The sequence below is a fragment of the Hyla sarda genome, chromosome 6 (genome assembly GCF_029499605.1).
Source record: "Hyla sarda isolate aHylSar1 chromosome 6, aHylSar1.hap1, whole genome shotgun sequence".
Classification (NCBI taxonomy): domain Eukaryota; kingdom Metazoa; phylum Chordata; class Amphibia; order Anura; family Hylidae; genus Hyla; species Hyla sarda.
In genome coordinates, this window is record NC_079194.1 from 121623172 (window position 1) to 121635641 (window position 12470).

The 12470-nt window shown below is 44.0% G+C and overlaps 1 protein-coding gene and 1 long non-coding RNA gene across 5 annotated transcripts in view; one reads left to right on the forward strand and one right to left on the reverse strand.

The window, feature by feature from the left end:
* Positions 1–12470, forward strand: part of PLXNA1 (plexin A1) — a 327026-nt gene that overhangs the window by 305600 nt on the left and 8956 nt on the right. For all 4 annotated transcript variants that reach the window (XM_056524879.1, XM_056524877.1, XM_056524880.1 and 1 more), the window contains 2 exons: positions 1167–1357; positions 6656–6825. In XM_056524879.1, coding sequence (XP_056380854.1) covers positions 1167–1357; positions 6656–6825 — 361 coding nt within the window. The remainder of the gene's footprint in view (positions 1–1166; positions 1358–6655; positions 6826–12470) is intronic.
* The window catches only part of LOC130276053 (uncharacterized), a 111280-nt gene that overhangs the window by 26117 nt on the left and 72693 nt on the right, over positions 1–12470 (reverse strand). The gene's annotated exons all lie outside the window — the stretch shown is intronic.

A 12470-nucleotide genomic window follows, 5' to 3' on the forward strand; every position in this document is an offset into this window, starting at 1 on the left:
AGTGTAAAAGCAAAAATTGGTCCGAAAAAGTGGATCGTCATGAGGGACAAGTAGATTTTGCTCCATTTTAGTACCGTGGACAAGTAGATTTTTATTAAATTTTCACACCCCTGTTGTAGTTTGGGCTAGAAAGCCCCTACAGACATGAGGTACATAGCGTTGCGGTAAGGTCATCACTGTTTATTGGTTCAGCTGCCTTAACAGCCTCTTCTGTGGCACTCTAATGTTCACACGGCAATTGCACACAAATTAGAATTTCGGAATTCTGCCGGAACACAGAATTCAGCCAGAATTCAAGCCCCATTGACTTCCATGAGATTCCACTACAAAATTTAGCAAAATATAAGACTGGTCTAAAATTTTTGCGCGAAGCAGAATGCCCACCAAAGAAATACCACTGTCTGAATGGGCCTGCAGAACCCCATTGGGCAAGTCAATGGTCAGTAAATTTAAGCAAAATTCTGCAAGGAACTTTGGCCATGTAAACATACCCTTACAGGGCCACTAACCCTAACAGCAGTAGCAGCTAATGTCTTCTATAGTTATGTATGTAAATGTATGTAAATAGACTATAGTTAAACCTAACACTGGTCTGCAGTGGCTGATAACAGGAACAAGTAGATTATATACAATGGCACCACAGCAGATAAAGTTTGGGTACGGTGTCCCATCTTGTCTGTTTGTCACCCTGCCTCCATAGTATGTGATGTCTCTGCAGTGACAGCCCTCAAAGAAAGACATTTTCTTTTCTGATGCTTTCATGGGCTGTAAGCTAAATGGATAATAGATAAAAAAATGGAATTGATGAAACGGAAAATGAGCAATAGATATTGCCAGCATTTGGTTATTTGGGAGATTGTGAGTGATTGGTGGGACGTGATGGGGGAGATGTGTGGGATTGTGATTATTGTAATGTGTTGCTGGCAGTGAAGCGACACAAGGCGCTTCATGGAGTTCAATTAGAACAGTCATCTCTTTTCAATACTTTCTCCAAAAACTGTGATCTCTCTGTCTGCTGAGAAACTACAGGACCCTACCATGCCCGGATAACCTCAAACTAGAGGCCCACGCTGAGCATCATGAATGACAACATTAGGGAATCCTTAGGTTGTAGATTACTTTACCTGAAATTGTCTTTTGCTGACCTACCTCTGTTCTGTTACCAGAGAGCATGCTACGGACGGCCTCCAGTCCTGACAGTTTACGCTCCCGCACACCGATGATCACCCCTGATCTGGAGAGCGGCACCAAACTCTGGCATCTGGTGAAGAACCACGACCACCTGGACCAGCGGGAGGGAGACCGAGGGAGCAAGATGGTGTCTGAGATCTACCTTACAAGATTGTTGGCCACCAAGGTGAGAGATTTGGTTTTATTATGGATAATATATGTAAAATGAAGATCATTCTTCTAAAATGGAGGTTACATCCTGTATTACACCCTGTGTGACCATCCCCTTTTGGCACAGAGAGAATGATGCAATGGTTACCTAAAGTAGTCTGTTAACCAATTAGAATGTTTATCCAATGTGCTACTCCCTACTGAAGGATATATCTTGTGTGTACGCTATACAATAAATCAGAGAACTGCTTTGACCCAAAGAGCGAGTCGGCGTCTGTTTTCTCCGTGCACGTATTTATCCAATTTGGAGCAGGACATCAACCTAGAGTGGTCACTTGGAACGCATCCAAAACAGTTTATCCTAAGGATAAACCAATGGTGTATAGATGTCAGCAGAGAGCACTGTGCTCGTGATGTCAGCAGATAGCTCTGTGTTCCAAAAAGAAAAGAATTTCCTCTGTAGTATGTAGCAGATAATAAGTCCTGGAAGGATTAAGTTTTTTTTTATTGAAGTAATTTGCAAATCTGTTTAACTTTCTGGCACCAGTTGATAAAAAAAAAATTCCACCAGAGTACCCCTTTAACCTCTTCAGGACACATGTCGTACTGGTACGTCATGGGACCCTGGTACTTAAGGACCCATGACGTACATGTACGGGCGTGGGAATTTCGGTCCCTACCGCACAACTGGCAGGGATCGGACCGGGGTGACTGCTGATATCGATCAGCAGGCATCCCGCGGAAATGCCCAGGGGGGGGTCATCAGACCACCCATGTCGGCGATTGGCGCAAATCGCACGTGAATTCACACTTGCGATTTTCGCGATTCTGGGTCATTACGGGTCTATGGTGACCCGGTAACTCAGAATATAAGGGGGATCAGGGTTGTCCAAGGCACCCACGATCCCCCTGAAGGGATAGGAGTGAGGTGGCAGGGGTGCCAACCCTCCTATCCCTGCTATTGGTCGAATAGACGCGACGACCAATAGCAGATCGGGGGTGGGGGGGTTTACTTTTGTTTTCCCTGTTCTGCCCACACACACAATAGGCGGGGCAGGACGGGGAAACCGACAGGGACCGGCGCGGCGATGTTGTGCGGCTGGCTCCCTGGATCCTACGGAAGCTGATGAGTTGCCTAGCAACATCTGGAGGGCTACAGTCTGAGACCCCTATACAGTGGTCTCTATACTGTAGCCCTCCAGATGTTGCAAAACCACAACTACCAGCATGCCCAGACAGCTGTTTGGGCATGCTGGGAGTTGGTTTTGCAACAGCTGGAGGTCTACAATTTAGAGACCACTGCATAGTGATCTTCAAACTGTAGCCCTTTAGATCTTGCAAAACTACAACTCCCAGCTTGCCCACACAGCAGTTTGCTGTCTGTGCATTCTGGGATTTGTAGTTCTGCAACATCTGGAGGTCCACAGTTTGGAGATCACTGTGCACTGGTCTCTAAATTGTAGAACTCCAGATGTTGCAAAACTGCAAAACCCAGCATGCCCAAACAGCTGTCTAGACATGCTGGGAGTTGTAGTTTTGCAACAGCTGGAGACACACTGGTTGGAAAATACTGAGTTTGGTAACAGAAGCTAACTGAATGTTTTCCAACCAGTGTGCCTCCAGCTGTTGCAAAAGTACAACTCCCAGCATGCATGGTCTGTCAGTACATGCTGGGAGTTGTAATTTTGAAACAGCTGGAGGTTTGGTACATTCACACAGTAAGTTTCCTGCGTGAAGTTTGAGCTGCGGCAAATTTTTCGCCGCAGCGCAAACTCCTAGCGGGAAACTCGCTGCAACCCGCCAGTGCGAATGTACCCTAAAAACACTACACTACACTACACTAACACATAATAAAAGGTAAAACACTACATATACACCCCTTACACTGTCCCCCCAATAAAAATGAAAAATGTATTGTACGGCAGTGTTTCCAAAACGAAGACTCCAGCTGTTGCAAAACAACAACTCCCAGCATTTCCGGACAGCCACTGACTGTCCAGGCATGCTGGGAGTTTAGCAACAGCTGGAGGCACCCTGTTTGGGAATCACTGGCGTAGAATACCCCTATGTCCACCCCTATGCAATCCCTATGTAGTCCTCAAATGCGCATGGCTCTCTCTCACTTCAGAGCCCTGTCGTATTTCAAGGAAACAGGTTAGGGCCACATATGGGGTATTTCCGTACTCGGTAGAAATTGCACTACAACTTTTGGGGGGCTTTTTCTCCTTTTACCCCTTATGAAAAGGAAAAGTTGGGGGCTACACTATCTGTTAGTGTAAAAAATTTAAAAAAAATTTACACTAACATGCTGGTGTTGCCCCATACTTTTTGTTTTCACAAGCGGTAAAAGCAAAAATGAAAACCCAAAATTTGTAACACAATTTCTCCTGAATATGGAAATACCCCATATGTGGGTGTAAAATGCTCAGCAGACACACAACAAGGCTCAGGAGTGAGGTGCACTATGTACATTTGAGGCCTAAATTGGTGATTTGCACAGGGGTGGCTGATTTTACAGCGGTTCTGACATAAACGGGAAAAAAAAATACCCACATGTGACCCCATTTTGGAAACTACACCCCTCACAGAACACAACAAGGGGTATAGTGAGCCTTAACACCCCACAGGTGTTTGACGAATTTTCATTAAAGTTGGATGTGAAAATGAAAAAAAATAAATTCTCACTAAAATGCTGGTGTTACCCTAAATTTTTCATTTTCACAAGGGAAAATAGGAAAAAAGCCCCCCAAAATTTGTAACCATATTTCTTCTGAGTAAGAACATACCCCATATGTGGATGTAAAGTGCTCTGTAGGCGTACTACAATGCTCAGAAGAGAAGGAGTGCCATTGGGATTTTGAAGAGAAAATTTGTCCGGAATTGAAGGCCACGTGTGTTTACAAAGCCCCCATAATGCCAGAACAATGGACCCCCCCCCCCCCCACATGTGACCCCATTTTGGAAACTACACCCCTCACGTAATGTAGTAAGGGGCACAGTGAGCATTTACCCCCACAGGTGTCTGACAGATTTTTGGAACAGTGATCCGTGAAAATGAAAAATGTAATTTTTCATTTGCACAGCCCACTATTCCAAAGATCTGTCAAACGCCAGTGGGGTGTAAATTCTCACTGCACCCCTTATTAAATTCTGAGAGGGGTATAGTTTCCAAAATGGGTCACATGTGGGGGGGGGGGGGTCCACTGTTCTGGCACTACAGGGGGCTTTGTAAACACACATGGCCCCCGATTTCCATTCCAAACAAATTCTCTTTCAAAAAGCTCAATGGCGCTCCTCCTCTTCTGAGCATTGTAGTGCGCCAGCAGAGCACTTGACGTCCACACATGGGGTATTTCCATACTCAGAAGAAATGGGGTTACAAATTTTGGGGAGCATTTTGTCCTATTATCCCTTGTAAAAAAATTTAATTTGAGGAAAAACTAGCATTTTAGGGAAAAAAAATTAAATCATTTACACATCCAACTTTAACGAAAAGTCGTCAAACACCTGTGGGATGCTAAGGTTCACTGGACCCCTTGTTACGTGCCTTGAGGGGTGTAGTTTCCAAAATGGTATGCCATGTGGGTATTTTTTTGCTGTTCTGGCACCATAGGGGCTTCCTAAATGTGACATGCCCCCGCAAAAACCATTTCAGAAAAACATCTCTCCAAAATCCCACTGTCGCTCCTTTCCTTCTGAGCCCTCTACTGCGCCCGCCGAACACTTGACTTACACATATGAGGTATTTTCTTACTCGAGAGAAATTGAGTTACACATTTTAGGAAGATTTCTCTCCTTTTACCCCTTGTAAAAATTCAATAACTGGGTCTACAAGAACATACCAGTGTAAAAAATGAAGATTTTGAATTTTCTCCTTCAATTTTCTGCTATTCCTGTGAAACACCTAAAGGGTTAACAAACCTTTTGAATGTCATTTTGAATACTTTGGGGGGGGGGTGCAGTTTTTATAATGGGGTCATTTATGGGTTATTTCTAATAAGAAGACCCTTCAAATCCACTTCAAAACTGAACTGGTCCATGAAAAATGTATTTTGAAAATTTTGTGAAAAATTGGAGAATTGCTGCTATACTTTGAAGCCCTCTGGTGTCTTCCAAAAGTAAAAACATGTCAACTTCATGATGAAAATATAAATTAGACATATTGTATATGTGAATCAATATATAATTTATTTGGAATATTCATTTTCCTTATTAGCAGAGAGCTTCAAAGTTAAAAGAATGCAAAATTTTCAATCTTTTCATCAAAATTTTCATCAAAATTCGAACTAACAAAGTAGAATATGTCACGAAAAAAACTGTCGGAATCAGAATGAAAGGTAAAAGCATCCCAGAGTTATTAATGTTTAAAGTGAAAGTGGTCAGATGTGCAAAAAATGGCCGGGTCCTACAGTGAAAATTGGCTGGGTCCTTAAGGGGTTAACTTCCTGTAGATCAACAAAAGCAAATCTGAGATTGGGGGACGGGGGGGGGGTGTATGATAGCAGCAATTGATGGGTAATGACGTGAATTAACTACTATTGTTTTATAATGGTTGTATAAAGAGGAATTTACAAGTTGCTCAATAAACCCCCAATGCACAATCCCCACTAATTGTGGGAGCTGTAAATCTACCTCCGCATTATTTACACCCCCCTCCCCCTATATATATGTTCATACTGCAGTTAGCTGGATATATATTTGTTTAGCAGAGCACACTATTTACGGCTGTTCTATGGATATTAATGGCTACAGGAAAGATTAATTCCCCCTTTAATGAGCTTTTCTGTGGACGCTGAACCTTCAGCAAATCTTCTTCGCTACATAACATCTCCGCTAGTGTAATAACTCGTAATTCTGTGGGGGAATCTGCCGGCACAGAACAAGAAAATGAATTGTGGATGCATGAAGAAATATGTAGGCGATTTCTAAAGGATTCCTGTTGTATTTGTAGGATTCCCAGAGCAGATCAGCAGTTTTATCGCCCCACTCCCTGACAATGTTTTCCAAGGACCATATTAGCATAATTCTGTACATTTACATGTTCCCTCCAAATATCAGTTTGTTTCCTAGAAAGCAGATTGACAATTAATATGGAACGTCCAGACCCCTGAGGGATGTAGGCACCTGGGAAAACCAATTGACAATGCTCAAAGGGAACTGTAATGGTGGCCATATTGTGAGCCACGTCTTCCTAAGAAAGCTTTGGTTGACAGACATGTCCAAATAAATCATTGTACTTCCTTTTATTATCTTGATGATTGTAAGGGTTGTAGTACTTTATTATTTAGCCACACTGTTCTCTTTTTGTTTACAGGGCACGCTGCAGAAGTTTGTGGATGATTTATTTGAGACCATTTTCAGCACCGCCCACCGCGGCAGCGCACTACCTCTTGCCATCAAATACATGTTCGACTTCCTGGATGAGCAGGCGGATAAGCACCAAATCACAGACTACGATGTGCGGCACACATGGAAGAGCAACTGGTAACTCCATTTATAGAAATGAGGTTTACATAGTTCAGCACTAGTGTTGAGTGAATTTACAGTAAATGCAGCCAAATCTGATGGCTCTGCTGTTGATAGCTTTAGTCTGCATGCATTGGCACCATTAAAGTGGTTTGGGTACCTGGAAAGGATGGATACAGTCCTAGAAGACCTGTCATCCTGGACTTTTTCAGGCAACCACAGCACTTTGAAAGCAGCACAAATGTATGCAGACTAAAGAAATCAATGGCAGAGCTGTCAGGTTAGGCCTCATTTACCATTTATTCAACAATATTCAGGACCATAGTTTACAAATCTGTTAAAGGTGTATTTCATTTTATTTTTTCATTCTTAAATTCTTAGTTTTTACTCAACAATTAAAATGTATCTTTCCATAGAATAGTAGGATAGGAGATAATAAGTAGCTGATTGGTGGGGGCCTGGTCACTGGGAATAAAGCACATCACAAGTGCAGCCAGCACTCCGTTCATTCTCTATGGGGTTTTCAAATATTGCAGTGTTCAGAAGTCCCACAGAGAATGAAGAAAGCAATGGCTGTGCATGCTCTTTGTTTGTTCTGGGGAGCATTTCACCTCTTCCTCATGTAACAAACTATCAGGAGAGGTTTTCAGCTCCAGGATGTAAATTATGAGTTTTTTATTCATTGGCAACAAGCAGAAATCTTGTAAAATGTAAAAAAAAAAAAAAATAACAAAATACAGTAGAGCATTGCTTAACACCGCCTTTTTACGGCGGATGACGTGATAACTTAGCGCATTCCGCCGTATATAGACGGCGTTCATTAAATGCACGCTCATGCGGCGCTGATCGGGCTAAATAGCTAAAGTCCTGGGTTGTCTGCCGGGAGACCACTCCCGCCCGACACCCCCGAGCCCCACTTGATTAACTCGATCAGCGATCGGATGCGCAGAGGTCTGGCGGCAGCATCCACCATGATGGGGGTAAGTGCCCTCCCCCTTTCAAGTTGCAAAACTACAACTCCCAGCATGTCCAGACAGTCTGGGCATGCTGGGAGTTGTAGATTTGCAACATCTGGAGGAGTACAGTTTGGAGACCACTGTGTAGTTGTAGTTTTGCAACAGCTGGAGGCACACTGGTGGGTAAACACTGAGTTAGTCTGTTACCTAATTCATTGTTTTCCCACCAGTGTGCCTCCAGCTGAAGCAAAACTACAACTCCCAGCATGCACAGTCAGTTCATGTTTAGAGTTGTAGTTTTGCAACAGTTGGAGGTTTGCGCCCATAAACACCCCTACCCCCCACAATGTGAATGTACAGGGTGGCTTTGCAGTGAGTTTCGTTTCCCAATGCAAGTTTGAGCTGCGGCAAATTTTCCACCGCAACTCAAACTCCCAGCGGGAAACTCACTGTAAACCCCCGCCTGTGTGAATGTACCCTAAAAACACTAACTACACTACCACAAAATAGAAAGTAAAACACTACATATACACCCTTAAACAATTACACCCCCCCCCCCCCCCCCCCCCCAAAAAAAAAAAGAAAAATGCGTTTCCAAAGCAGAGCCTCCAGCTGTTGCAAAACAACTCCCGGCATTAACTGTCCAGGCATGCTGGCAGTTTTGCAACAGCTGGAGGCACCTTGTTTGGGAAACACTGGCGTAGGGTATTTTTGGCAGCGGAGGCAAGAGCAACGCTTGCATCCGTGTCCGCCCCCTATGCAAATCCCTAATTCAAGCCTCAAATGTGCATGGCGCTCTCACCTCAGAGCCCTGTCGTATTTCACGGCAACAGTTTAGGGTCACATATGGGGTATGTCTGTACTCGGGAGAAATTGTGTTACAAATTTTGTGGGGCTTTTCCTCCTTTTACACCTTATGAAAATTAGAAATTGGGGTCGACACCAGCATGTTAGTGTAAAAAAATTACATTTTTTACACTAGCATGCTCGTGTTGCCCCATACTTTTCATTTTCACAAGAGGAAAAAGGAAAACAAGACCCCCCAAAATTTGTAACGCAATTTCTCCTGAGTACGGAAATACCCCATATGTGGGCGTAAAGTTATCTGTAGGCGCACAACATGGCTCAGGAGTGAGAGAGCCATGTACATTTGAGGCCTAAATTGGTGATTGGCACAGGGGTAGCTGATAGTTACAGCGGTTCTGACATAAACGCAAAAACAAAAACACCCACATGTGACCCCATATTGGAAACTACACCCCTCACGGAACGTAACAAGGGGGGTATAGTGAGCCTTAACATTCCACAGGTGTTTGACAAATTTTCGTTAAAGTTGGACGTGAAAATGAAAAATGTAATTTTTTTCGCTAAAATGCTGATGTTACCCCAAAGTTTTCATTTTTACAAGGGGTAATAGTAAAAAAAAAAAAAGTCCCCCAAAATGTGTAACCCCATTTCTTCTGAGTAAGGGAATACCACAAATGTGTATGTAAAGTGCCCTAGGGTGAACTACAGGTCTCAGAAGAGAATGAGCGCCATTAGGCTTTTGGAGAGAGAATTTGGCTGGAATTGAAGGCCATGTTCATTTACAAAGCCCCCCATGGTGCCAGAACAGTGGACTCCCACACACACACACACACATGTGACCCCATTTTGAAACTACACCCCTCACGGAATGTAATAAGGGGTACAGTGAGCATTTACACCCCACAGGGGTCTGACAGATTTTTGGAACAGTGGTCCGTGAAAATGAAAAATTTTAATTTTTAATTTGCACACCCCACTGTTCCAAAGATCTTTAAAACGCCAGTGGGGTGTAAATGCTCACTGCTCCCCTTATTACATTCTGTGAGGGGTGTAGTTTCCAAAATGGGGTCACATATGGGGGGGGGGGGGGGGTCCACTGTTCTGGCACCATAGGGGCTTTGTAAACACACATGGCCCCCGACTTGTATTCCAACCAAATTCTCTCTCCAAAAGCCCAATGGTGCTCCTTCTCTTCTGAGCATTGTAGTGCGCCCGTAGAGCAGTTCACATCCATATATGGGGTATTTACATACTGAGAAGAAATAGTGTTACAAATTTGGGGGGGGGGATTTTTCTCCTATTACCCCTAATAAAAATGAAAATTTAGATTTATTTTTTTTCACTAAAATGCTGGTGTTACCCCAAAATTTGCATTTTCACGTCCACATTTAGTGAAAATTTGTCAAGCATCTGTGCGATGTTAAGGCTCCCTGTACCCCTTGTTATGTGCCTTGAGGGATGTAGTTTCCAAAATAGTATGCCATGTGGGTTTTATTTTATTTATTTATTTTTTTGCTGTTCTGGCACCATAGGGGCTTCCTAAATGCGACATGACCCCCGAAAACCATTTCAGCAAAATTTGCTTTTCAAAAATTTCCATTTTAGGCCAGCATTTTAGTGGAAATGTATTATTTTTTCATTTACACCTCCCACTGTAACGAAAAGTCGTCAAACACCTGTGGGGTGTTAAGGCTCACTGTACCCCTTGTTACGTTCCTTGAGGGGTGTAGTTTCCAAAATAGTAGGCCATGTGTTTGTTTTTTTTGTTGTTCTGGCACCATGGGGGCTTCCTAAATGCAACATACCCCTCAACAAGCAACATACCCCTCAACATGGTCACTCCTTCCTTTCTGAGCTGTCTAGTGCGCCCACAGAGCACTTAACATCCACATATGAGCTATTTACTTACTTGAGAGAAATTGGGTTATAAATTTTGGGGGACTTTTTCTCCTTTTACCCTTTGTAAAAATTAAAAAAAAATGGGTCTACAAGAACATTTTAAATAGTAAAATTTCAAGATATTGGTTTTTCTCCTTCACTTTGCTGCTATTCCTGTGAAACACCTAAAGGGTTAAATTAACAAACTTTATTAGTCAACTTTATTTTGCCAACATAAAGTAGACATATTGAGGGACATTTATCAATGTTTGCTTATGTATTCCTTTTTTTAGTACTTTTTTCTTAACTTTTTTTTTGCTTATGTGTGACTTATTTATCAACTGGTTTCAGCCTTTTGATAATTTTCTTTCACGTAAGCAATTTTTTTTTTTTTACTTTGGTAGTAGCTTTTTCTGCTCCATGTTTGAGCTGGAGTAAATTTAGTCAATTTTTAACCTTGTTGCGACTTTTTTTTGCACAGTTGCGACTGTTGCAGTTAATAAAAACCAGACTACCCGTGGTCCATTTTAAAATTATTACTACATAGTTAAGTTTTGGAAAACTTGCTTTTCTCGCTTTCCAGTCAAAAATGTCGCATGAAAAATCGCGTAGTCGCAGGTGCGACATTTGTGCGACATTTTTAGTAAAAAAAATGTAACAAAATCGCTTGATAAATGTCTGTCATTGTGTATGTGAATTATCGGGGTATACCACGCACCGGCCTATAACACGCACCCTCATTTTACCACGGATATTTGGGTAAAAAAAGTTTTTTACCCAAATATCCATGAAAAAATGAGGGTGCGTGTGTGCGCATGTATACCCCGATATACCCCCAGGAAAGGCGGGGAGAGAGGCCGTCGCTGCCCGCTTCTCTCCCCCTGCCTTTCCTGGGGTCTAGAGCGCTGCTGTCGGCCCTTTTTAACCCCTGGTTATCGGCGCCGCTGCCCGTTCTGTCCCCCTGACTATCGGTGCCGGCGCCCCATTGCCGGCGCCGATAGCCAGGGGGAGAGAAGCGGCGCCGACAGCCAGGGGGAGAGAAGGGGCAGCGGCACCCATTGCCGGCGCCGCTGCCCCGTTGCCTCCCCCCATCCCCGGTGGCATAATTACCTGAGTCCGGTCCGCGCTGCTCCAGGCCTCCGTCGTGCGTCCCCAGCGTCGTTGCTATGCACGGCGCGGCGCTCTGACGTCATGCGCCGCGCCGTTCAGCGCATAGCAATGACGCCGGGGACGCACGACGGAGGCCTGGAGCAGCGGAGCAGCGCGGACCGGACTCAGGTAATTATGCCACCGGGGAGGCAACGGGGCAGCGGCGCCGGCAATGGGTGCCGCTGCCCCTTCTCTCCCCCTGGCTGTCGGCGCCGGCACCGATAGTCAGGGGGACAGAACGGGCAGCGGCGCCGATAACCAGAGGGTGAAAAGGGCCGACAGCAGCGCTCTAGACCCCAGGAAAGGCAGGGGGAGAGAAGCGGGCAGCGACGGCCTCTCTCCCCCTGCCTTTCCTGGGGGGGTATCGGCGTATAACACGCACACAGACTTTAGGCTAAAAATTTTAGCCTAAAAAGTGCGTGTTATACGCCGATAAATACGGTAATTAATTTGGTATGTCCATTTTCCTTATAAGCAGAGAGTTTCAAAGTAAAAAAAATGCTACATTTTCCAATTTTTCATGACATTTTGGAATTTTTCACCAAGAAATTTACCACTAACATAAAGTAAAATATGTTACGAAAAAACTATCTTGGAATCAAATTCATAAGTTAAAGTATCCAAGAGTTATTAATGCTTAAAGTGAAGGGTCAGATTTGCAAAAAAAACGGCTGCATCCTTAAAGGGGTACTCCGCCCCTAGACATCTTATCCCCTATCCAAAGTATAGGGGATAAGATGTCAGTACGCCGCGGTCGCGCTGCTGGGGAACCCCGGGGTCTGCGCTATCATTACTGCATAGAGCGAGTTCGCTCTGTGCGTAATGACGGGCGATACAGGGGACTGAGCCGCGTGACGTCATGGCTCTGCCCCT